Here is a 27,360-nt window from a genome sequence, read left to right as displayed (position 1 = left end):
AAGAAGAAGAAGAAGAAGAAGAAGAAGAAGAAGAAGAAGAAGAAGAAGAAGAAGAAGAAGAAGAGGAGGAGGAGGAGAAAGATGAGGGAATGAATGTCACCGGAAGACTCCCTAGAAAGATCCAGGTTGTAGAGACTTGAAAANATCCAGGTTGTAGAGACTTGAACTATACTGGTAGTCATGGGCAAGGCAAAGAAGAAGTAACTCTGAAAGACCCTACAGAAGAAGTGATATGGCAATCTAGTGAGAGGTAAAGCAAAATGCAGAATCACTGTCTCAGTGCCACATTTATGCTACTGTAACCAAATTCCTTACCCTGGGTGATTTATAAACAACAGAACTTGATTACTCACTTCTAGAGGCTAGGAAGCCCAAGAATAAGGCCCTAGAAGATGAAGTGTCTAGCAGAGTCTTGGTCTTTGTTTTAAAGATGACACCTTCTAAGCCGGGCAGTGGTGGTGCACACCTTTAGTCCTAGCACTTGGGAGGCAGAGGCAGGTGGATTTCTGGGTTCGAGGCCAGCCTGGTCTACAAAGTGAGTTCCAGGACAGCCAGGGCTACACAGAGAAACCCTGTCTCAAAAACAAAACAAAGCCAAAAAACAAAAATAAACAAACAAACAAACAAAAGATGACACCTTCTTTTTGGCCCTTACAAGGCAGGTTTTGTGGGTGGGTTTGCATTCTTATCCCTCCACTGGGCACCGTGCCTGGCTACAGGAAGTACCCTCTTCAGGCTCCATATCCTCCACTGTTAGGAGTCTCAGCTAGAGTCGCCCCATAGACATCCTGGAGCCTTCTCTGTCCCAGGTCTTTGGCATGTCCTAGAGATGCCCTCCCCCACTGCCTGTCATGATGTTCATTCTCTTCCCCCTTGCCTGCTCTCCCTACACCTGATTTCACCTGCCCTGTTCCCCTCCCCATCCCCTCTCCTACCCAGTTCCCTCCTTCCATCCACCTCTGATAGCTATTTTATTTCTCCTTCTGAGTGATTTTCAAATACCCTCCTTGTTATTTGGCTTCTTTGGAACTATGGATTGTATCATGGTTATCCTGTACCTGGCCAATATCCACTTATCAGTGAGTACATACCATGCATGTCCTTCTGAGTCTGGGTTACCTCACTCAGGGTGATATTTTCTAGTTCCATCCATTTGCCTGCAGACTTCATGACCTTTGTTTTTGTTTGTTTGTTTGTTTGTTTGTTTTTGTTTTTAAGATTTATTTATTTATTATGTATACCGTGTTCTGCTTAAATGTATGCCTGCAGGCCAGAAGGGGGCACTAGATTACATTGTAGATGGTTATGAGTTATGTGGTTATGTGGTTGCTGGGAATTGAACTCAGGACCTCTGAGCCACCTCTCCAGCCCCTGATATCCTTGTTTTTAATAGCTGAGTAGTACTGCACTGTATAAATGAACCACACTTTCTTTGTCCATTCTTCAGTTGAGGGATATCTTGGTTGTTTCCAGTTTCTGGTTATTATGAATAAAGCTGGTGTGGACATAGTTGAGCATGTGTCCTTGTATGGTGGAGCATCATTTGGGTATATGACCAGGAGGTATAGAACTATTTTCAGGTCTTCAGGTAGAACTATTTTCAAGTTTCTGAGAAACTATGTTGCACACCTTTGATCACAGTACTGGAGGAACAGAGGCAGGTGGTTTGCTGTGAGTTTGAGGCCAGCCTGGTCTATGTTACTTACATAGCGAGTTCTAAGGACAGCCAGGACATTTTTGTTTTGTTTTGTTTTAATGGTATAGGGAGGATCCTGTTATAAGAGGATCAAAGGAAACTTAGCTGAGGAGAGAACAATTAATCCCAAGACCTGATAGGAATCATTCCTTGAGCCGAATGAGGGGTGATTAGCTTCTGTGGAAGGACCAACGGGGCTAAGGTATGAGTGTGCTTTTCATGTTTCAAAGGCTGAAACAGGGGTACTGTTAAGGCTGGACAAATAGCTGACTGCAGTGAATTTGATGTGTTTCCCTAAAACTTGTTTGTACAATTCCCGACTTCCCAGTGATGATGCTAGGAGGTGAGGTCTCGGGAAGCAATGAATTTGACAAAGATTTAGCCCTTATGAATGGGATGAGGGCCCCTTTATAAGACTGGAGTGAGAAGACACCAAGAAGATAGCTGTGGACCGGAAAGAAGCCTTCAGCAGACGCCAAATCTGTGCTGCCTTCTGTTGGCCTTTCCAGACTCTAGAACTGTGAGGAAAGTTGTATCTCTTTTGCTTATAAGCCACTCATTCCATGATATTCTGTTAGCTAAAGTACACACTACACCAAACCTACACAAATAAGAGTTGAGAGCAAATGTATGGTTAACATGGAGTCTACAGTTTAGAGGGGCTGAAGAGATGCAAGTAGTACAGACAGCCATGCAGGCAAAACAACCATATCCATAAAAAAAATCTTAAAATAAACAAATAAGTATTGGTGTTTATTAGCTGCAGAATCTTTTATTATTATAATAACTATTGCTTGCGGTCCTGAGGATTGAACCTAGGGTACAATACTTGGGAGGTGAACACTCTACCACATCCACCACCATAGTGATTACAGAGTCTTATGAACAATCTGGCTCTACTAAGTTGAGCTGTAGTTGACACAATCATTGCTGTTTTCTGTTCTATGAGAAATGTGTGAAAATAAGACCTCTTAGAACACAACACAATCTCAAGGGAATCTCTCAAGGGAAATGGTCATCAAGTACCAGGAAAGCATTCCCGTCTGCTTTTTTGTTTAAAAGGAGAAAGAAGCCAGGCGTGGTGGCGCATGCCTTTAATCCCAGCACTCAGGAGGCAGAGGCAGGCGGATTTCTGAGTTCGAGGCCAGCCTGGTCTACAAAGTGAGTTCCAGGACAGCCCGGGCTATACAGAGAAACCCTGTCTCGAAAAACAAAAACAAAACAAACAAACAAAAAAAACAAAAAACAAAAAAAGGAGAAAGAAAGGGAGAGGGGAGAATAAAAAATGTAAGAACTTACAGTTCCCAATGTTCGAATGAAGTCGTGAACAATCAAGAATGACAGAGGGCCTTATTTTAGGGACTTGATGACCAGTGTTCCAGTTCTTCCATAATCTTCACAGGAGACTCTCACTTGTTGATTTTTAAATTGTCTTTTTTCTCAGGTATATTAGTCTGAGAATATCATATGTACAAGACAGGAGGTTTCCTTGGGCCAGGAATCTTTGAAACTGAGTGGGATGGGAATCAAACTTTGAATTCATGTATAGTTTTTGGCTTCTCAATTCTGGCTCTAGGAACATATCCAGCGGGATAATGTAGAGAAGGGTGTTTATTAGCATCTCTGGCCTTTGTCCAGTAGAGGGCAGTAGAACCCTACTCTGAAGCATCAGGAAACTAGCAACTGTCTCTTAGGGGACTCTTCCATGATGTTGAGAACAGCTGGTTGACATCCTCAGGAGCACTCAATATACATACTGCTGGGGTAAATTTTAAAAAACTCAAGCAAACGAAAAATTAAAGCTGAGGCTTGGAGAATTTAGCTCTGGGCAGGTACCAAAAGGAAGTGAAATATCTTCTCCATAATAGTGATTCAGAGTTAGGATTCTGCCCTAGCATTAATAGGAGAATGAGAATAACACCGACTTATATGGGAGATGTTCCTGGCTAACAACACGGCTGTTGCAGTCAAACCCGTAGGTGGGGCAAGATGTACAGGACACTGGTACTAACTTCCGTCCATTTATGTTGCTCCTGCTTTTTAAAAAAGCTTTTATTTGATTTTTATGTATGGGTACTTTCATGTGTAATTATGTGTAATGTTTATTTATTTATGTATGTGTATGTAATTGTGCAAGTGCCTACAAAGGCCACAAGAAGACATCAGATCCTCTTGAGCTGCAGTTGCATATGACTGGGGCCCAGTGTGCTGTGGGTACTTGGAACCAAATTCAGATACTCTGGAAGACTAGGATGCACTCTCAATCAGTGACCCATCTCTTCAGCATTTTTTTCTTGTTGACCTTGAATCTATGCATCCTGGTGCTTCTGTTTTTTCCTTCTATTGAAAATAGGTTTTTGGGGTGTGCAGGGGGAACCAGGAAGTGATGGTGAACAGTTTTAATCCTAGTACTCTGGAGGCAGAGGGGGGTGGATCCCTGTGATTTGAGGCCAGCCTGGTCTCCAGACGGAGTTTCAGGACAGCCAGGGCTCCACCTCCATGTTTCTGTCTCTCAGTAGAAAATAAACAAACTTCTATTATTGTCGTTGTTGTTGCTGTTGTTTTTGAGACACGGTCATCCTATACAGCCCTGGCCATCCTGGAACTCACTCTGTAGACTAGGCCAGCCTTGAACGCAGAGATCTGACTTCCTCTGCCTCCTGACTGCTGGGATTAAAGGTGAGTACCACCACCATGCCTGACATTTTTAATTAATTATTATTATTATTATTATTATTGCCACTATTATTTGTGTTTTGAGGCTATTTTGCCATGGTTGTCCTGGAATTCATTCTGTGGATCAGGCTAGAAAATAAACAGGCTTCTAAAGGATTATAATATAATGATAAAAACTAACACATTCGAATAGGACAAAACAGACAGAAGGAAAAGAGCAGAAGAAACGGCATAAAAAACAGATGTAGATGCAGCGACCCAATCATTCACACACTTAGAACTCCCATAAAATCAATAAACTATAAGCTATAATGTATATATATGTATATGTATTCATGTATATGTGTGTGTGTGTGTGTGTGTGTGTGTACATCCCCAACTGCCATTGAGGTGTTTTTTCTTCTTAGCCATCTACTGCTGAACATGCAGCCTACCCTTAAGAGTAGTTTATTTCCCCAGTATGACTCCTTTGGAGGAAAGTAAATTTTCATTTGCAACTGGTTATCAGTTGGAGATACTGCTAGGTTAGGGACAGGGGCATGCGTCCACTTCTTTCATCTCTAGGACCCTGTCTGGTGCAGACCTGTGCAGGCCCTGTGCATGATGCCTCAGTCTCTGTGAGTTCATGTGAGCTTTGCTTGTGTTGATTCATTGGGCCTCATTTCCTTGGTGTCCTCCACCCTCTCTGGCTCTTACTCTTTCTGCATCCTCTCCCACAGGGTTCCCTGGGCTCTGAGGGGAGGGGTTTGATGGAGATAGCTCAATTAGGGCTGAGTGTTCCAAGGTCTCTCACTCTCTGCACACTGTCTGGCTGTGGGTCTCTCTATTTGCTCTCATCTGCTGCAGGAGGAAGTTTCTCTGATGATGGCTGAACAAGGCACTGCTCTATGAGTACAGCAGAGTGTCATTCGGAGTCATTTTATTACTATTTTCTTATTACTATTTTCTTTCAGTACAACTAGGCTAGCTACTCTTAGATTCTTGGTCCCTCCAAGAGCATTAGGTATAAATTCTGTCTCATGGAGTAAACCATAACTCAAATCAGATCTTTGTTGGTTATACCCACAAGCTTTGTGCCATCATTGCCCTAGCATGTCTTACAGGCAGAACACTGTTGTAGATCAAAGGTTTTATGGTTGAGCTGGTGTTTAAGTTTCTCTTTTGGTAACGTGCAGAGTAACTTTCTGTATCAAAGAGGCTAGAACCTAGGGATGAAGACTCTAAATATCTTCATGTTTAGTGAATGATATAGATGTTGTCTTCATCAAGAGGGCCTTGTCTTCAGTTTGTGGAGAGTACCTATAGTCTTGGGAGCAGCCTGAGTTGTATGGGAGGTTCCCATGAGACTCTTTGGCCAACAACTCAATTAGGTATAACCCATTCTCAGTACTAGATGCTTCATTTGGTAACAAGAGATGTCCAGTTGGGGCTCTGTCTTCCCATTTATGATGATATCATTTAGGTTTCCTTTATATGTGTATATATTTTAGGAACTTTCTACTGTACTAGGTTCCCATACTACTCCTCAAATGGCCCATAATTTTAATTATCTCCTTTCATATTTCCTCCCTCATCATCCCACTCTTCCCTCCCCCCTACTTCTACCCAACCTCCTTATCCAAAAATTTCTATTTTATTCCCCTTTCTCAGGGAGATCTGTCTGTTCCCTAAGTCCATAACCTCTGTGGTTCTATGGGTTGCAGCTTGGGTATTATTGACTTAACAGCTAATATCTATGTATAAGCAAATACATACCATGTTTCTCTTTCTGTCTCTCCATTCTTTTTTGGGGGGGGGGGGTTGAAACAGGGTTTCTCTGTGTAGCCCTGGCTGGCCTGGAACTCACTTTGTAAACCAGGCTGGCCTTGAACTCAGAAATCCACCTGCCTCTGCCTCCCAAGGCGTGTGCTACCACTGCCCAGCCTCTTTCTGTGTCTTGATTATCTCACTCAGAATGATATTTTTCTAACTCCATCCATTTCGTAATTTCCTTTTTAAAAAACAGTTGAATAATAATCCGTTATGTAAATGTACTGCATTTTCTTTATCAGTACTTCTTTTGAGGAACATCTAGATTGTTTCCAGTTTCTGGATACTATGAATAGAGCAGCAGGTGTCTCTATGTTTGGATGAAACATCCTTTGAGCGTATCTGGGTCTTGAGGTAGATCCTTTCCCATCTTCCTGAAAAAGTGCCACTCTGATTTCCATAGTGACTGTACAAGTTTGCACTACCACCAGCAAAAGTGAGGAATGAACCGTCCTCACTTTACATGCACATCAGTATGAATTATCCCTTGTGTTAGTTTATCAGATGTGGAGTTGGTAAAAATCTTTTCCTATTTTATAGGCTGCTGCTTTTTCCTAATAATGGTGTTGTTTTAGGGTTTTACTGCTGTAGACAGGCACCATGACCAAGGCAACTCTTATAAGGATAACATTTAATTAGGGCTGGCTTACAGGTTCAAAGGTTCAGTCCAGTATCATCAAGGTGGGAGCATGGCAGCATCCAGGTAGGCATGGTATAGGAGGAGCTGAAAGTTCTACATCTTCATTTACAGGCCTCTAAGAGAAGACTACCAGGCAGCTAGGACTAGGGTATTAAAGCCCATGCCCTAGTGACACACCTACTCCAACAAGGTCACACCTCCTAATAGTGCCACTCTCTGGCCCAAGTATATATGAACCATCACAGATGTCCTTTGCCTTACAGAAGCTTTTCAGTTTCATAAGGTCCCATTTATTAGTTGTTGATCTTAGTGACTGTGTTAATGGTGTTCTATTCAGAACATGCTTTCCTGTGCCAGTGCATTCAAGGTCATTCCCCACTTTCTCTTCTATCAGGTTCAGTGTATCCAGTTTTACATTCAGGTCTTTGATCTGTTTGGACTTGAGTTTTGTGGAGAGTAATAAGTGTGGATCCACTTGAATACTTCTATATGCAGCTATCCAGTTTGAAGAGGGAGACCATCCTAAACTGATAGTTGAGGGTTTTGTTCATCATTTATATGTAGTTCAACGGATCTCTCTGTGTTATCATCAGGACATCTGCTGATATATTGCTGCAAAAACCTAGGCTTGGTTTTATGGAAGAAGGCACAAGCCATATAGTCAGCACATGTTTTGGACAAACTGTATGTGTCTACCTTAAGAGACAGTGTGCACATTCTTGTAACAAACTGAACCTGGGGGACCTCAGCAATGCTGATATCCACCCAGGTCTTATAAGGTGGCTGCTTAGTCCTCACAGTTGTTTATAGAGGCTAATGTGGCATGCACACTTATGCGGCACAATCACTGTCTAGAAGGCAGGATACACCAGCCAACCAACTGACAATACTGAACTAAATGTTGTTTTCCAACAGTTCTAACCCTGTTTCCTTTATTGAGATAAAGTCCGCTACTGAAGGTTCACTTGACTTTGTATCTGAAACCAGTTTAGATGGTCGGAGGTCAAGGAATTGCAATGAAACAGCACCATTTGTGAAAACTGTTTCTACACTCCACTCTCCAGGTATTGTGCTGATTCCTCAGAGCCATGGCACTGGCTTCAGATCACGTTAGCAGACAGGCTGAGATGAGTTGGTTTTATGAGATGGTAGAATGAAGAGTGTCCCCTGACCTCAAGGTGCTCTCTAGCCTGCCCTGATCTGCTTTACACAGTCCATTAAGGCCCCAAGTAGCTAATTTCTGAGACTGTGAGCTGCCTTTGCTCTCTTCGTGTTCTTCCCAAATGGGATGGTCTTATTGTGGTATTATGTAGCAGCTGGTTTTGCTAATTGCCTCAACTTGCTCTCTCCTAGTACCTCCACTTTGGGAGAACTTGGATCTTGTTCCTGCGGGTGATCGGCAGTCACCCATCAACATCCGATGGAGGGACAGTGTTTATGACCCTGGCTTAAAACCACTCACCATTTCTTATGACCCAGCCACCTGTCTCCACATCTGGAACAATGGGTACTCTTTTCTTGTGGAATTTGAAGATTCTACAGATAAATCAGGTAAAGGCAAGATCTGGTAGTCATTTGTACAGCGAAAGGAACTACATTGTATCAAAATCGAACACATCTGGGGCTGGCAAGATGGCTCAGAGGTTATGAGCAGTGACTGCTCTTCCAGAGATCTTGAGTTCAATATCCAGCAACCACATGGTGCCTCATGACCATCTATAATGAGACGTGGCACCCTCTTCTGGCATGAAGCATACATGCAGGCAGAATACTGTATAGATAACAAATAAATCTTTAAAAAAAAAACAAAAACAACCCACATCATGAAGTCTCCATCTCCATGATACTGGTGACCTTTTTATTAACAGTGGCATGAAACGAACTTTTACTTTTTGAATATATGTAAAATGTTTTTGTAGCCATTTTCCATCCAATATAAGTGATATTTTATTGTTTATGTATAAATTCTATAACCAGTATAAAGGAGAATATATGACTTAACTTTACTAGAAATTTATTTTCTATGTATATATTCGATTTTTCCTCTGCTTGCTGACTTTACATGAACCATCATATTAAATAGAAATATTATTAGTCACATTTAACTTACCAGATTGCAATATACCTGAAATGGGGCAAAAATAATATTTATGTGTGTTGCTAGATTATGGTCTTAACTAGTTCAGATGAGCCACATATTAGAGAAATAAGAAACTTGGGTCATGCTAGTTTTGTTAAGCAGTATTACTTAATTGTGCTGGGTGTAGTGGCATGCACCTTAACTCCTAGTCCTTGGAGACAGACACAGGTGGATCTCTGTGAGTTCAAGGCCAGTCTGGTCTCCATAGTGCTGTCCGTGGTGTGCATGGTGAGATCCAATTCAAACAACAACAGAACACTGTGAATGTGATGATGTCCAATAATTACTACTCTGAAACAATTATTATCCAGAATAGTATAGCTAATAGAGTGGTTCTCAGTTAGGGGCAGTTTGGACACCATCCTCCTATTGCTCCACCCCTTCCCGGGCCCCTGGACTGGGGATTCTTGGAAAACTCTGCAGGCATTTGGGGGTATTTCCACTAGTATGGAAGGAGAACACAAGTAGCATTTAGTGATACAGGACCAGGGGTGGTGCGCATGTCAGATACCATTAGAACTGATATTGACAGTTCCCGAGCTCAGAGAAAATGGCTTTTTTTTTTCATGTATATGAGGTGAGTCCATTACAGTGACGCTGGATAAATTAAAGATGTGTAACTTTAAAAACGTAGACATATTTAATTGGTCTGGAAATCTCAGCTGTTCCTTTGTTTTATTTGCATTTTCTTGTAATTCTTTGGTGTTTAAATATGGTGTTCTGGCCTATTTAGCTCCATGGACTACAAACAGACCCCTCTTCCAGTTCTCAATCTCTCTCCCTCTCCCTCTCCCTCTCCCTCTTCCCCCCCTCTGTCTGTCTCTTCCCCTGCCACTTGCCACTCTCTTCCTTCTAGCATCCTTCTCTGCTATGATTCAGGAAGTATCTAAACCTGTCTTTCTGGACTAAAATGTCTCCACATCCCCCTTTGCCCTGAGTAGGTGCATATGTGTGTGCTATGTGTATAGTAGTATATGCAGGTATGTGTAGTACATGTCAATATGTGTACCATATACATGTATGCAAAGACCAGAAAAGGATGCAGGTGTCTTCCTCTGTTGCTAGCCACCTTATTCCCTGAGGTGGAGGTCTTTCACTGAATGCAGTACTTTCATTTTGGCTAGGCTGGCCAGCCATTGAACTGGTGGGACCCTCGTCTTTCTTCCAATGCTGGGGTTACAAGCATGTGTAGCCATGCCCAGTTTCTGCATGGATGCTGGGACTTAAAACCTGGGTTCTACTGCATGCATAGCAACTCCTTTTACCCACTGAGCCATCTTTCCACCCTGCTCTGCTTTTTTCTTTACAGTATGACACAGCCCCATCCCCCAGTCCCTGAATGTGTCACTTAACATATCTCATAGCTTCTTTTCCTTACAGATTTGTGGTTTTTTTTTTCATAATTTCCCTCAAGCTCTAGAGTCTGTTGTTCCCATTTCAACTGGAAGTTCCTATTACTGCCATGTGTAAGAATTCCAGAAAATTTCAAAACAGTAAACCAAATCCCTATGTTCCCTGGGACCATGCTGGAGCTCCACTGTTACCTCTGTTGACCAGCTGCAGGTGCCTACCCCTATAATTCACTCTGGATACATCACAAAGTCCCTTGAGCTGAATCTTCTCACAGTTCCTAGTAATCTTTCTTTTCTTCTGCAAGTCCTAAGGTGTTGGTCAGCTGGGAAAGCCTTTGGTAGACTTAGCATGTGGACAGCTGTCATGCTGTGTTGAGTTGGGAATCTTACGAAGCTGTTTATTGGGTTTTCTTAGTCAAATGAGTTAAGGCCAAGACCCGTCAGAGTTAAATTGCTGTGATGCGGTTTGGTTTGTGTTTTGAGACTGGCTCTCGTGTACCCGAGGGTAACCTCTGACTTTCTTTCTTTCTTTCTTCTTCTTCTTCTTTTTTTTTACTCTTGGGAAATGTTCTATTTTGAACAATACAAAAAACACAAGAAACAAACAAACAAAATAACCAAAAAAACCCCACCAACAACAAAACCAAAGCCCAACAATAACAATTAAACAACCAAACAAAATAGCCTTTTACTAAAACAAGAAAATTAAGGTTACATGTTTCTCTAATTCTAAGGTTTTAAGGAAAGACTGAGCCATTTCATGCTGTACATATTGTTAAAGTTATTCAAAGTTCACAAGTAGCCTTTCAAAGCAGGAGATTCCTTAATAGATCTGTGACCTATGGTTCATAATATATGCCAATGAATGAAAAAAAATGGCTACATCTTTTTATAGGGATTAAAATATAATTACATGATATTCTTTCCTTCTTATAAACCCTTCCATATATCTGTCCTCATTCCCCTACTAATCATGGCCTTTTATTCACTAACTGTTATTGCATGCATATATATATATATATACTTTCTATGTAGCCTTGAACTCCTGTTTCTCCAGCTTCTGCCTCTCAGGTGCTGGTATTACAGTGTGCCACAACTTGGATTCAATGGCTGTTTTATTGAAGTTAGTCCTTTTCTTTTGAATTGTAGATTTAAAAAAATCTTATTCTGTTCATTTGCATGGGTTATACCAAGTGGAGACAAATGACTCATGTTTTCCTCTCAGTCAATATTCAGGGACTATGGAGCTGCCTGGTTAGGATCCCTCCATCTTGCCTCCCTGACTGAGTAGATCTATAAGTTATACTGTTTGGTCGTATTTGTTTGTATAAACATGCAAGAAAAATTCTAAAGAAGTTACTTATTTTTCATTTTCTTGGAAAGGACTAAAAATGTCACCACTTTTATAGAGTTTGATTATTATTTCCTATAAAATACCATCAGTCTCTAATCATTACCTGACTTTCTGTCTCCCTCTCTTTTTTCTTTTCAGTGACTGGCTACCTCTTAAATTCCTGCTTATTCTTCATTGTTATTTCTTCATCCTGTTTCCAAAAAAAAATCCATAGCACTTAAAGAGGGACAAAATTAGAGCAACTGAACATAAAAATAAAGGAAACAATGAAAGGAAGCAAAGGCATCCTAAAAATGATGAAATGCAAGAAAGTTCTAGGGAGAACATCTAACTTGTGGATTTCAAAATACTATATAAAATGAAAATGCCCTCCGATGCACAGCTGCAACAAAGTATGTTATAAGATCTGGAGTAAAGCACAGGAGAAGGAGCCAGGGAAGGTATGTAGCATCACACATCTTGCCAACCCTTATAGAATGCAGCTGAAGGGGCATTCGGAGGGGAAGTCTTAGATGAAAAGGTCCATAACAGGAAAGAGCATTGTCCCATCACTAAACCTAGCTTTCTCCCCTGAGAAATTGCAACAGAAGAAGAAAGAAGCAAGAAAGAAGGGCATGATAACAAGTTGAACAACAACAACAACAACAACAAAAACCAATGGGATGATTTCCAAAGTGGTTCTTTGGAGGGCCAAGAAGCACATGAGAGAAGACCACTAAAATCTGAGATGACAAAGAGCCTGATCTTTTCCTGGGGGCGGGGATTGAAGTAGGGGCCCCAGGTTGCTGCCATTCTCTGTTAGATAGGCAGTTTTTCTTTTAATTCTTGTTTATTCATTGGATATAACATTAGGACTCATAAAGATAATTTTAAAGGACATCATGCACTTTAAGCATAGGGACCCCGCATCTCACCCTTTCTCCATCCTCCTTCTGGCTACTTTTCTTCCTTGCCATTTATGTATATTTATATGGTTTTTATATATCTATAAAAATAGTATCCACAAATTAGAGAAAATGTGATTACTTGTCTTTCTGAGTCTGGCTTATTTCCAGATTTGTACCCATTTATTTTCTAGCAAATGACACAATTTTCTTACTCTGTGGCTGAATGTACACACACACACACACACACATCTCTTAAGGAAGTTTTAATTTAGAATTTATTATTTTATGTGTATGATTGTTTAGCCCATGTCTCTACATTATGTGAGTTCAGTGCCTGCACAGGTCATAGGAGAGCATCAGATCTCCTGGAAGTGGAGTTACATATGGTTATGAACCACCATGTGGTTGCTGGGAATCAAATTTGGTCCTCTGGAAGAACAATCAGAACTCTTAACCACTAAGCCATCTCTACAGCTCCTTAAGGTATTACATTAGTATCTTTGATCTATTTCAAGTTGGTTTGGGGTGGGGCAAGAGTGCTTATTTGTTTGAGGTAGGGTCTCATATAGCCTTGAATTCCTGATTCTTCTGCTTCCACCTCTTGAGTGCTAGGATTACAGGCATGCACCATCATGCCTGCTATGGTAATCATGTTTATACTGGGTAAAAGGATCTATTTTCATTTGTCTCTGTGTGGATATTTTCCCAGCCCCATTTGCTGAAGCTACAGAGACAATTTTTATCTAAATCTGGGTCAAAAGTGTGTGAGCATGTGGTGTGTGTGTGTGTGTGTGTGTGTGTGTGTGTGTGTGTGTGTGTTGGGGAGGGGTGGGTAATAAGATCCCATTCTAGGCCTGCCAGAGTTCTCTTCTCCTACAAGGACTTCAGCATAGGGTCAAAGTGATCCAGGCATTCAAAGGAGAAACAGGAAGAAGGTTTGACTCCTACCTTTAAGGAGTCAGCCTTTATAGTACAGTGAAAGGGGTGCTGCTACTGTACAGAAGTAAAAGCTGTGACAGTGATATATATATATATATATATATATATATATATATATATATATATGACTAAGATATATATATATATGACTAAGTAAGTGAGATATATATATATATTGAAGGGGAAATGGCGTCCTGGAAGAGGTGACACATAGGGGATCTCCATGTTACCAGAGGTGTGTGATGTTTGTAGTGTGTGTCAGTTGTAGGAAGGCAGTGGTATCGAGGCTAGTTCAGAGGTGTGGCAGGAACTGGTTAGGGAAGAGTTGTGTACAGACTGTGCGCATAGACTAAAACTCTGCACACAGCTTAGCTGTGTGCTCTGCAGCTGATTTTCTCACAGGGCTGTAAGCAAATATCCTTATGATCACATTTTCATCTCACGGTTCCTTAGGCAGAGGATTCTTTTATAAACTCACTCAAATGGTGATAGCTAGAGGCCACCTTATTTTCTCGTCCTGAAGTCTTCCTCGTAGGACCACTTATCACATGACAGCAGGCTCCGTCAAGCTTTGCAAACAAGCATATGAGAAAAGTCAGGGAGGGCAAGCAGGATGACAGACAGTCTTCTTTGTAACCCCATCTCCAAAGAGACATCCTGTCACTTCCTCGCTTAGAAACAAGTCGTGAGTCCCAGCTAACACCCAGGGGAGGGGATCATACAACTAACTGTATGAATACCCAGGGATGGGGATGACTGGCCATCAAGTTAGAAGTTGACAGCACAGGTGGCAAGGGATGTTTCTGGGAAAGGCTTCTCCTTGGTTCTTGTCTCTGCAAAGGAAAGAATTCAGGTGAAATGCAGACAGTTCAAGCAGGACCTTATTTAAGTGAAGTAAAGTAAGCCATGCACTCAGAAGAGAATGGGGCAAACCAAGAAGGACCAAAGGTTGGGTACCAGCACTGCATTGATTTTAAAGATGTTTTAATCAATATTTATGAGGTGGGTACCATAGTCATAGAAATCAGGTGATACTTAGTCTCCTCTCAAATCCTGGTGGATCATATCTCCCCTTTAAGGTATTTCTTCCCATGATCCTTTTAAAAGGGGGATGTCAAAACCACAATGTGTGGCTGGAGCTATGGCTCAGCGAGCAAGAGTACTGCTGTTCCAGAGGATCTGGGTTCAGTTCCCAGCACTTCCATGGTGACTCTCAGCCATCAGTAACTCCAGTTTTAGGGCATCTGACACCCTCTTCTGAACTCCATGGACAGCAAGTACACATGTGATTTTACATTCATACATGCAGGCAAAGCATTCATTCACATAAACTAAAAATAAGTCTTTTTCTAAAAACTCACAGTGCCAATGATACTGTATGAAGCCTGGAGCTTGTAAGCAGACACTGATAGTGAGCATGTTTAGCAACGGAGGAAGTTCATCAGGCTTTGCAAACAAGCAAGTCAGTAGAAGGGAAGCCAGTCCCTTTGTTTCCTGTGGCCCGAGTTTCTGATGTATGGGGACAAACTTAACTACAGCTTCTAGAATGCTTAGCTCCGAAGGGACACTCACAACCATAGGAAGTTGGCTCCCAATGCAAAGGTTCAGTTCATTAGTTTCCTCAAATCACTCCTCCTTCCCAACCCAGGAGACACAGCTCCCAACATACAGCTGCTGTTTCCTTGGTTACCTCATATCTAGCTCCTTGCCTACCACAGGTCTCAGTGACAGGTAGCCAACTGGTTCAAACCACAGTTCTTCTCCTTCAGAGTACACTCTGTCAATCATATTATGTGGTAGAACACTTCTCTGCCTTGCTTCTCCCAAGTGTACAGTTGACATAGATATAATGTTAAACACACACTAAGGATTTTGTAACTTACCGAGTACCAGAGATAATGCTGTTCAGAATTGAGAGTTCTTCTTGGTAGATTTTTCCTTTGATGAGTATGAAGTGTCCTTCCTTATCCTTTTTGATAACTTTTGTTTGAAAGTTGATTTTATTCAATATTGGATTGGCTACTCCAGCTTGTTTCTTGGGACCATTTGCTTGGAAAATCGTTTTTCAGCCCTTTACTCTGAGGTAGTGTCTGTCTGACACTGAGGTGCATTTCCTGTATGCAGGAAAATTCTGGGTCCTGTTTACATATCCAGTCTGTTAGTCTATGTCTTTTTATTGGGGGAATTGAGTCCATTGATGTTAAGGGATATTAAGGAATAGTGATTGTTGCTTCCTGTTATTTTTGATGTTATTTTTATGATTGTGTGGCTAAATTCTTTTGGGATTGTTGGAAGATGACTTTCTTGCCTATTTTAGTATGTAATTTCCCTCCTTATGTTGTTGTTTTCCATCTATTATTCTTTGTAGGGCTGGATTTGTGGAGAGATATTGTATAAATTTAGTTTTGACATGGAATATCTTGGCTTCTCCATCTATAATAATTGAGAGTTTTGCTGGGTATAGTAGCCTGGGCTGGCATTTGTATTCTCTTAGGGTCTGTATCACATCTGCCCAGGATCTTCTGGCTTTCATAGTCTCTGGTGAGAAGTCTGGTGTAATTCTGATAGGCCTGCCTTTATATGTTACTTGACCTTTTCCCTTACTGCTTTTAATATTCTTTCTTTGTTTTGTGCATTTGGTGTTTTGGGGTTGTTTGTTTGTTTGTTTGAGACAGGGTTTCTCTGTGTAGCCCTGACTGTCCTGGAACTTACTCTGTAGACCAGACTGTACTCGAACTCAGAAATCTGCCTGCCTCTGCCTCCCAAGTGCTGGGATTAAAGCTGTGTGCCGCCACTGCCCAGCTACATTTGATGTTTTGACTATTATATGATGAAAGGAATTTATTTTCTGGTCCATTCTATTTGGAATTCTGTAGGCTTCTTGTATGTTCATGGGCATCTCTTTCTTTAGGTTAGGGAAGATTTCTTCTATAATTTTGTTGAAGATATTTACTGGCCCCTTAAGTTGGGAATCTTCACTCTCCTCTATACCTATTTTCCTTAAGTTTTGTCTTCTCATTGTGACCTGGATTTCCTGGATATTTTGAGTTAGGATCTTTTTGCATTTTGCATTTTCTTTGACTGTTGTGTCAATGTTTTCTATGGTATCTTCTGCCCCTGAGATTCTCTCTTCTATCTCTTGTATTCTGTTGTATTGCTAATGATCTCTTTTCTAGGTTTTCTAACTCTAGGGTTGTCTCCCTTTGTGGTTTCTTTATTGTTTCTATTTCTATTTTTAGATCCTGGATGGTTTTGTTCAATCTCTTACCTGTTTGGCTGTGTTTTCCTCTAATTCTTTAAGGGATTTTTGCATTTCCTCTTTAAGGGCTTCTACCAGTTTACCTGTGTTCGCCTGTATTTCTTTAAGGGAGTTATTTATGTCTTTCTTAAAGTCCTCTCTCGTCAACATGAAAGTGATTTAAAATCAGAGTCTTGCTTTTCTGGTGTGTTGGGGTATCCAGGTTTCACTGTGGTGAGAGAACTGGGTTCTGTTGAAGCCAAGTAGCCTTGGTTTCTGTTGCTTATGTTTTTGCCCTTGCCTCTTGCCGTCTGGTTTTCTGTGGTGTTAGCTGGTATTGCTGTCTCTGACTTTGGCTTGTCCCTCCTACAAGCCTGTGTGCCAGTACTTCTGGGAGACCAGTTCTCTCCAGGCAGAATTAGGGTATGGAGAGCTGTGGTACAGGGTCAGCTCTGGGGTGCAGACAGAGACCAGAAGGATACTGATCCTTGGTTCCTGTGTCCTGATGGCTCTGTGAGGGTCCCTCTTGGGCCAGGAATTTGGAGAGAAGTGGTGGCCTTATCTGTGCTCACAAGTGTGTAGGCATTCCTTGGAGACCAGCTCATTCCTGGAGGTATTTGTACATGTAGCTCTGTGGCACAGGGTCAGCTCTGGGTGCTGATGGAATCCAGAAGGATCCTGTCCCAGGCTTTCCTGTGTCCTAACGACTCAGGGCAGGTCCCTCTGAGCAGAAGTGGTGGTCTTACCTGTGCTCACAGGTGTGTCCATATTCATGGGAGACCATCTCTCTCTCTCGGTAGTGTTTGGGCATGGAGTAGTGTGGCACAGGATCAGCTGGCGTGTCGATTTAAAAGTGAATTTAATATGGTGTGAACCATTGCTATGTGGTGAATCAAAACATAGCAAGACCAATTCTGCCCTTCATTTCGCTCAAAGCCACTAAGTTGGTGACATGTCTCTGCTTTGCTCCGCATGTTTGGAGCAAACATATAGTCAAGGTCCAGCATGTATTTTCAATGTTGTGCTAGGGAAAGGAGAGGACAAACTGGTAAGGACCAGTTTTCTCTGTACTGTTCACTTAACTTGGGACTAGAACTTTACTTTTATTCAAAAGATCAGATTCAGTATTTAAGAAAAGCATGCTAACAGTTTAGAGCTTTAGAAAAATGGGGCTGGGTATGTGGCTCACTTGGCAGAATACTTGCCTAGTATGCACAAAGCCCTGGGCTTAAGTCTCAGCACCACATACAAAAACAGGCCTGGGACACATGGGGAGTCTTAGCACTTGGAAGGTTGGGGCAGAAGGATCAGAAGTTCAAGGTCATTATCCTCTGCTACATCGTGAGTTGAAAGCCAACCTCTACTATATAAAACCCTATTTCCAGAAAATAAATGATTTTTTTTCTTTTTCTTTTTAGGGACAGGGGCATTTTTATTTCAGTTCATTGTAGTACTGTGCTCCTCTTAATGATTCAGGTCACTCTACATCATCCCTGCCCTCCAAAGCAAACTTATCCTTGGTAACTTGACCTGCCTCTTAATGAAAATGTCTTTTGCCCCACCTCCCACGTATTTTTCAGACAGGACTTTAACTATGTGTAGTCTCTGAGAGATCCACCTGCCTCTGCCTCTGCCTTCTGAGTGCTAGGATTAAAGGTGTGTGCCACCATCCCTGGCAACACCAAGTTTTGAGGAAGAAAGCATGTGAGAAATCTCCAGAGGACACTAAGATCCAGAGCTAACCACTGCATGATACATCAGTGTATTTGGTCTTTGGGATTGCCAGACTCCATCATTTGTGCACATAAGTTGCAATAGTGAATATTTTTATATTGTCTTGATTCCACTGGTGTCCAAAAGAAATAGTTTCAACAAAACACCCTTTGTTTAATACTCGTCACTAAAACCAGTGGTAAACAGTGTGATAGTTCACATGGTTTATTCTGTATAAAGGGAGCTGGGTAGTAATTTTTTGTGTTTCTTATTATTTGACAATAAGTACGTACATTGATGAGCTACAATGTGGTATTTTGTATATGTACACAGTATTGAATGTGTACATACACACATTGTGTGAATTAAGATAGTTAACATACCCATCACCTCACATGCCATTTATTTGTAGTGAGAGTATTTAAAATCTATTCTTTTGGAATAGATACTACTATTCCCTATGCATACCATGCTGTGCAATAGGTCTTGAAAATGTAACTCACTTATCTAACTGAAAGTGTGTACTCTTGGGCCACATCTCCCTGGTGATAACATTTGACTTGCAAACTTCCTATTCCATTTCAACAAAAGTGGAAAAAAGTACTAGTATGTTCAAAACTTGAGAAGAGGGGGCTAGAGAGATGGCTCAGCAGTCAAGAGCACTGGCTCTTCTAGAGGTCCTTGGTTTGATTCATAGCATCTCTATAATGGCTCACAACTATCTGTAATTCCAGTTTGAAGGAATCTGATACCCTCTTTGGCCTCCATTAGCAATAGGCACAGAAGTGGTGCACAGACAAACATGCAGACAAAACACGCATTCACATAAAACAATTTTTTAATCTAAAAAAAAAAAGCATAATCAAACAAACAAAAAGAACCCAAAGAGCCAGGCATTCAGAGGCAGGTGGATCTCTCTGAGTCTGAGGGCAGCCTTGTCTACAGAGTAAGTTCCAGGCCACCCAGGGCTACATGATGAAACCCTGTCTCAAACAATCCCTGAAGTTGAAAAGGAAGGTGTTAGTGTATACATAAAAAGAATGGGGGCTGGTGAGATGGCTCAGTGGGTAAAGATGCTCACTGCGGAGCCTGGAACACACACATATACATACGCACATGCACACTCAAATAAATGCAATCACCTTTTCTTTCCAAGGAGGAGAATGCATGTGATAGAACATACCTTTAAAGCTAGCACTCAGGAGGGCTGAGGCAAGGTAATTCTAAGTTTGAGGGTAGGCTGGCCTAAATGAATCTTTTAAATGTTTACAGTATCTTTTGTCTGCACAGTTTACTTTCATCCAATTGACTTCGAGAAATACACCAAGAGAAATTTGCACTTTGTTCCCACAATGGAAAACTTGAACCCCAAAACTACAGATGCAAAAATTAGTGAAGCCGTGTAAAGTGAACTTTATATGTGTATTTACTTTGCGGAAATCAGTCTCATAAATATTTGTAGGTGATATCACATGCTCCAAATTATTCAAGGGGAAGGCCTACCTTTTCCCCATGTTCCCTGAATTGCTGGATGTTTTCTTTCAGTGATTGAAGGAGGACCCCTGGAACACAACTACCGACTGAAGCAGTTTCATTTTCACTGGGGGGCCATTGATGCTTGGGGCTCCGAGCACACCGTGGACAGTAAATGCTACCCAGCAGAGGTAGGTTTCTCTCTCTTCCTTTCTTTCTTTCTTTCTTTCTTTCTTTCTTTCTTTCTTTCTTTCTTTCTTTCTTTCTTTCTTTCTTTCTTTCTTTCTCTCTCTCTCTCTCTNTCTCTCTCTCTCTCTCTCTCTCTCTCTCTCTCTCTCTCTCTCTCTCTCTGTTTGTTTTGAGACAGGGTATTCTTGTTTTGGCTGTCCCGGAGGTCACTATGTGGACCCAGGTGGCTTGAACTCACAGAGGTTTCTCCTGCCCCTGCCTCCCCCGTGTTGCAGTTAAAGGTGTTGAACAGCAGAGGTACAATGGGTGTAGAAAGGTGGGGGCGGATATTCTGAGGTTTCAGGAAGTCTCAGGTGATGCTTTCAATCTTACTTAGCTTGTTCAGGGACATACTTGAGCCTTCCCATCTGAGACATGTAAAAAGTATATCCATTCTAAATAGCATACATGAAATAAGCCGTAAGAGATAAAACTGAATTCTGGGGCCGGAGATATAGGTCAGCAGTCAGGAAGAGCACTGGTCCTCTAACCTGAGTTCAGTTCTTAGCATGCACCTGGTACCACAACCAATTCCAGGGGGATCTGATGTCCCTTTGTGACAGTCAGCAGGCATATACATGATACACAGCCACAGATGCAGGCAAAACACTCATCTACATTAAATACAATACGCTATTTAAAATTTAGAACTGAATTCTTTCCGAATTCTGAGCTAAGTGCAAGCATCCCTAAAGCCATGAGCTACTGTAGAGCAGCTATACGGCTGCACTAGTCCAAGAGGGAGGTAGTGAGAGCCTAAGTGATGCCTATGGCAGAAGACAGAGAGAAAAGCAGGAAAAGGATCGAGGGATTCTCAAATCAAAAGGCCAAAGCACCAGGACGGACTTGCAGATGGGCTCCTTTTCAGGAGGGGGGGGGGAAGCTAAGTAGGACCTTGAAGGGGCTCATTTGGGAGGCTAGGTGGTGATGGAGTGGAGGCTTGAGAATGGTGGGTGAAGAGTGATTGATATGGAAATGCAAGCAAGGCACAAGCAAATAGAATTTCTCCTTGCAAATAGAATTTCTCCTTGCAACTTTCCCCTTAATTTAGTTCCAAATGTGATGCTAAAAGTGAAAACATTTTAAGTTATCATCCCTCCAAGAGGAAATCTGTCTGTAGTTCCCATCTAATTTTCACAGGGAGGATGCATTTCTCTTAATATAAACATCTTCTCTCTAGATGCAAATGGATTTGGGATATTAGTATTTCATGCAAATCAGGGTGGGAATGAAGAAATGTTGATCCCTCTCTGCAAAGTTCTTGACTATGTGAATTTTATTTTTTTTTCTCTGCTAACAAATCCCCTTTTCCCAAAGTAATATTGCCACAAAGCCTTCTTCGAATTCTTTATGTTGTTCTTATTTCACACCAGACTGTCACATACATCTCAGTGGGTCTATTTCAGGTGATGAAACAAGAGTAAATGTTTCCTGTTGGACGGGGCTGTCATTTATTTTGATCCAATCCCACACAGTCGTGTATAAACCCACTTTTACTTCTGTTTCAGCTGCACTTGGTACATTGGAATGCGGTCAAATTTGAAAGTTTTGAAGATGCAGCACTGGAAGAAAATGGCTTGGCTGTGATAGGTGTATTTTTAAAGGTAAAAACAAAAATTCAAGCTGGGTGTGTCAGTGCACCCCCAATTCCAGCATTGGGGAGGCAGAGACAGGCAGAGCTCTGTGAGTTCCAGGCTAACCTGGTCTACAAAGTGAGTTCTGGGACAGCTAAGACTATAGAGAGAGACCCTGTCCCAAACAAACAAACAACCAACCAAACAAACAAAAAACTCATTTTACTAAGTTCAAATGATACATTGTATCACTGAAAAGATAGAACATTATAACTTATTTATTTGAAAATAATTTAGAATTTAAAGGAAAAAGTTCTGTAGAGACTTCGTAGTGGTTAAGAATATGTGCTATTCATGTAGACAGAAGCCAGTTCAGTTCCCAGCACACACATTCTCTGACTTATAACTTCAGCTCCAGGGGTATCAAAGGCCTTCATTCATATGTACATTAACCTTACACACACATACACACACTAAGAATAATGAAATAAATAAATCTTTTTCAACAGAGAACATTGGGCTATGTATAGTGGCACACGACTTTAATCCCCAGCACTTGGGAGGCAAAGGTGGGTGAATCTCTGTGAGTTCAAGGACAGCCTGGCCTACAGAGCCTATTTCAGAACATCCATGTCAAAACAGAGAGATTCTGGCTCAAAAAAGAACATTGAAATCAATAGGAAAGAGGAGAAGGAAGGGGGGGGAAGAGAAATGGATATAATTCAAGTATATGATATGTCTATATGGAAATATCACAAGAAAATTTATTATTATATATAATTAGTATTTTAAAAAGATTATTAGTACCAGGCCATGTGTGGTGGCACACTCCTTTAATTTCAGTACTCAGGAGGCATAGGTAGGTGGATCTCTGTGAGTTTGAGGGCAGCCAGGACTGCATAGTAAGACTCTTAAGTGTGCATGTGTGTTTTACATGTATATGGTAAAAATGAATAGTTGTTAAAATAAAAAAAACTGTTATGAATATATTTCTTTTTTTAATTTTTTAAAAAGAAATTATTTATTATATATAAGTACACTGTAGCTATCTTCAGACACACCAGAAGAGAACATCAGATCCCATTATAGATGCTTGTAAGCCACCATGTGGTTGCTGGGATTTGAACTCATGACCTCTGGAAGAGCAGTCAGTTCTCTTAACCGCTGAGCCATCTCTCCAGCCCACGAATATATTTCAAATGGCATAAAATGTAGCCCTGGGGCCAGAGAGATGGCTCAGCAGTTTAGTGCTTGCTGATCTTGTAGAAGACTGATTCAGTTCCCAGCATGGACATCAGACTATCCACGACTGCTGTAACTCCAGCTTCAGTGGCTTTAACACCATCTTCTGACCTCCACGACGATCTGCCCACACATGTACATATACACATGTACATATACACATGTACATGTAGATATCCCTATACATACATACAAAAAATAAAATCAATCTTTAAAAATAATACACAGCCGAACAAAGTGGACACAATCCATGTGAGGCAAGTGAGCACTGGAAATGTGCTTCACTCGGGAGGTCGAGGCAGGAGGATGAAGAGGTTGAGACTAGCCCAGGCTATAAGGTAAGACCCTGTCTTGGGGAAGGGAGTTGGTCTTCTAGAGGATCTGGGTTCGATTCCCAGCACCCACATGGCAGCTCACATCTGTCTCTAACTCCAGTTCCAGAACTTCTGACACCCTCACACACACATATATGCAGGCAAAACGCTGATGAACATAAAATAAGGATAATTTTTAAAACACTAAATAAAATCAGTGTAAGATGGTAATGGGAGCAGAAGGCACTTTTCTCTAGACACACTGGTCTTATCAGCAAACTGCCTGTTCATTTTGTTCTAAGTCTAATTTAATTTAGTGATGTTTATAATATTTGTAATTACCAGCTGAAATCTAGTTTCGGTCCTGCAGTTTGTTTATATGTAACCACCAGGTGGTTAATTTTGATTCACATTCTATTTGAATGTCTACAGTGAGGTGGCCATTGTGTGTAATAGTTCTTTTTTTTTTTCTTTTAGCTAGGTAAACATCATAAAGAACTACAGAAATTGGTGGACACTTTGCCATCAATTAAGCACAAGGTAATTATCCCTTTGCATCACTTGAAGTATATTTTATATTTGGATCTCAGAGTAGAGAACACACTTTGAAGCAGGAAGATGGATTAAATGGATGGTATTCAGGTCTCTTTTAACAGTGCTGCAGGTGACCTGGCAGAGCAGATGGTGTACTGATGATAATAATTGGCTCCTGGTTAAGACCCGGCACGGCAGGCGCAGGCACAATTGCTTTAGTGGAGCTTTCTGGGTTTGCTGAGCAGTTGCTGACTGAGGCGCCCACTCTATCCCTGATACCAGCTCCTTCTCTATCTTTGTAGAAACACTCTGAGCAACCTTTTTTCCTCTAGCTACCTCCCACAAGTAGGCAGGGAGAAAAGTTTCATAATGAGACTTAACTTGTCTAGAAGAACCCCAGATGAATTCCTCAGTATTCAGAATCCCTTAGGGGCTGCTTCTGGAAATCAGTACACCTTTCCTCTGTTCTCTGTCTTTACTCCTCTCCCTCCCTCTTCCTCTCCCTCTCCCTCCATTTCTCCCTTTCACCCTCCCTCTTCCTCCTTCCCTCCCTCTCCCCCTCGCTCCCTGTCTCCCCTTTCTCTTTCTCCTTTGTCCAGGATTCTGACATTCACTTCCTTCTTTCCTTCCTTTCTCCCTCCCTTTCTCCATCACTGCCCTGCTTGGGATGTGGTGCTCGAGCACGCCAGGCAAACTGTCTGCCACTGAGCTATGCCTTGAGCTCTGTGCTGGTTTTAAAAGGACAAATCTGTATTCATCTCTCTTGAAGAAGAGAGGCCTCTCTGTTTATGACCAGCCACTATCTAATACCCCCAAGAGAATCGAAGAAGACTTTTTTTTTTTTTTAAATCTGTTTTCCTAGAGAAAACTGTCAGAAATGCACAGCGTGATTTTGGATTAAGTAATGATGATCGTTTCAGAAATTGCCTTAACCTCCCCTAGAGCTTAAGCTCCCCTAACTTCCCCTGGACCATTTTTGGTCCCTGCACACTGCAGGAGAATCAGTGCCTCACCTTCTGATAGCTAATAACTCAGGAACTCCTTCTCTTGGACAGGACACCCTGGTGAAATTTGGATCATTTGACCCTTCCTGTCTGATGCCTACTTGCCCAGATTACTGGACCTACTCTGGGTCTCTCACTACACCGCCCCTCTCAGAGTCTGTTACCTGGATCATTAAGAAGCAGCCAGTGGAAGTTGACCGTGACCAGGTATTGTACATTTTCCATCTGAGGAATGCTAATCTGCCTGTTCAAGCTGGGCTCAAACCGTGACATCATTCTTGTTTGTTTACTTGCTTTTTTCTCTTCGGAGAAGTAGGGTCTCATGTAACCTAGCTGGCCTGGAACTTTACGTGAAAGATTTGTGTTCTGGTTTTATTGTTTTATCGTGGTAGGGATTAAAATCAGGGCCTCGCACACATGAGGCAAGCATTTGGGACTATATCCCCAGTCTTAATCAGGAAAAAGAATTAAAGCATAGAAGGACATATGCTACTTGCTTCTATATTTGCTTATGAATTGTGTGCTTCCTCAGTAACTGTGAATCTCTGTTTAAAATCAAGGCCCAAGATAAAGAGATTCTTAACAATGACTGTGAGGAAATTTTAATATTTCTTCATAATAAATAATAAAAGTTTGGTCTGATATTTCCTTAGAAAATTGGTTGACATGATAATGACTATACCCATACCTATAAAACAGTCTTATTTAATTTACCACTGAAGCACAATAATATTTGCTCATGGGCTTGGGATCTAGCTTAGTCCCAGTTCAATTCCCAGCAACTCCTGTCCAAACACACATGTCAAACAGATAGCAAGTATGTGGGATGTATACTGATTTTTAAGCATTGTCACAAGAAACAAACCAAACCTTCCAAGCTCTTTTTTTGAAGCCAAGCTAACTGGCATGACTCTGATGCCCATAGCAAAGTGAACTTTAGACTGATAGATACAAAAGGAAAAAAGAAGGTGAAATAGAACATCAAAAACAAAGCCCAGCACTATAGCAGAAGCGGAAGGATGCTTGTAACTGTTCATTTCTTTTTCTCTTTTGGTCTTCTGAGAAAGGGCTTCTCTATGTAGCCCTGGCTGTCCTGAAACTTGATATGTAAACCAGGCTGGCCTTGAACTCACAAAGATCCCCCTGCCTCTGCCTCTGGAAACCTGGGATGAAAGGTGTGCATCACCACCACCCAGCTTTATTTTTGTCCTTAATATTTTTTTTAATAAAATACAGATGAATAGAGACTTTCTTAACATGGCCAAATGATCTTTATTCAAAAGTTTGTACAGGAGCTAGGGAGGTGGCTCAGCAGTTACTGCACTTGCTGCTCTTCCAGAGAAGACAGCTGTTCAGATCCAAGTCCCCATGTCACGGAGTGCACAGCCACCTGTAACTTCAGCTCCAGGGGATTCCACGCCCTCTTCTGGTCTCCATAGACAACACACGCGCGCACACACATACTTTCTCTCATAAACAAAAAGTAAAATAAGTATTTTTTAAAAAGTAAATACAATCCTCCATTGGTAGCTATGGAAGACTTGTTCCAGAACCCCAAATATACAAACCATGCAGCTGCTCAAGTACCTTATCTGAAATTGCTTAAGATTTGAAAATTTGCATATAGACTACACACATCTTTAAATCACATCTATATTTTATACATCTTCTAATATACTTTAAATCGCATCTATATTACTCTTTATACAATCTTCCAATATACTTTAAATCACATCTATATTACTTTTTAAGATTATATTGCCCTACAGTGTAAATGCTATGGAAATAATTTTCCTACTCTATTGGTTAGGGAATAATGACAAGAAAAATATCTGTACATGTTTAATAGAAGCAGTTTTCTGACTGACTTAGAATTCACTATATAGATCAAGCTGTCCCTTGGAATTACAATGTCCTCCTGCTTCTACCTCCCGAGTGCCAACAGTATTTTTCTAATATTTATGTGTAAACCAAGGATACAGAGTACCAATCATTGTGTTTAATGTAGACGTGCTTTTTTTTGTCTTATGTGGCCTCCAACTCTCTGTGTAGCTAAAGATGACTTGGAAGTCTTGATAGTCCCACCTTCCCAAATGATGGGATTATAGGTATGTTCTACCATGCCCACTGGAAATAACTATTACCATATTAAATGTTATATAAAATTATATTCTAGAATTAGCTATGCGTTGTACATGCCTACAGTCTTAGCTTTTAGAAGGCTCAGGCAGAAGAACTACTTGAGTCTAACTATTCAAAAGTAGGCTGAGCAATATACCAAGTCTCCCCTCTCTTAAAAAATATGTTAAAGAGCTGAGTGTGGTGGCACATGCCTTTAATCCCTGTTTCAAAAACCAGAAACAAAAAAAAAGTTATAGAAATTGCCAATATGATCAGATCAGAAAATAAAATTAAATGAGGAAAACAGTTTAGAAAATAGCACAAAATAAAGCCGGGCCTGGTGGCGCAGGCCTTTAATCCCAGCACTCGGGAGGCAGAGGCAGGTGGATTTCTGAGTTCGAGGCCAGCCTGGTCTACCAAGTGAGT

At 41.2% G+C, this 27,360-nt stretch overlaps 1 protein-coding gene across 2 annotated transcripts in view; it reads left to right on the top strand.

Moving 5' to 3' along the window:
• Ca5b (carbonic anhydrase 5B) overlaps positions 1-27,360 on the top strand; it is a 53,723-nt gene that overhangs the window by 20,048 nt on the left and 6,315 nt on the right. For both annotated transcript variants that reach the window (XM_021188440.2, XM_029534295.1), the window contains exons 3-7: positions 8,175-8,372; positions 19,990-20,108; positions 21,654-21,749; positions 23,753-23,815; positions 24,865-25,020. In XM_021188440.2, the coding sequence (XP_021044099.1) occupies positions 8,175-8,372; positions 19,990-20,108; positions 21,654-21,749; positions 23,753-23,815; positions 24,865-25,020 (632 nt within the window). The remainder of the gene's footprint in view (positions 1-8,174; positions 8,373-19,989; positions 20,109-21,653; positions 21,750-23,752; positions 23,816-24,864; positions 25,021-27,360) is intronic.

This window comes from Mus pahari, chromosome X (genome assembly GCF_900095145.1).
Source record: "Mus pahari chromosome X, PAHARI_EIJ_v1.1, whole genome shotgun sequence".
NCBI classification, from domain to species: Eukaryota; Metazoa; Chordata; class Mammalia; order Rodentia; family Muridae; genus Mus; species Mus pahari.
The sequence above is the reverse complement of the archived record's forward strand: the minus strand, read 5'-3'. Positions and strand labels throughout refer to the sequence as shown.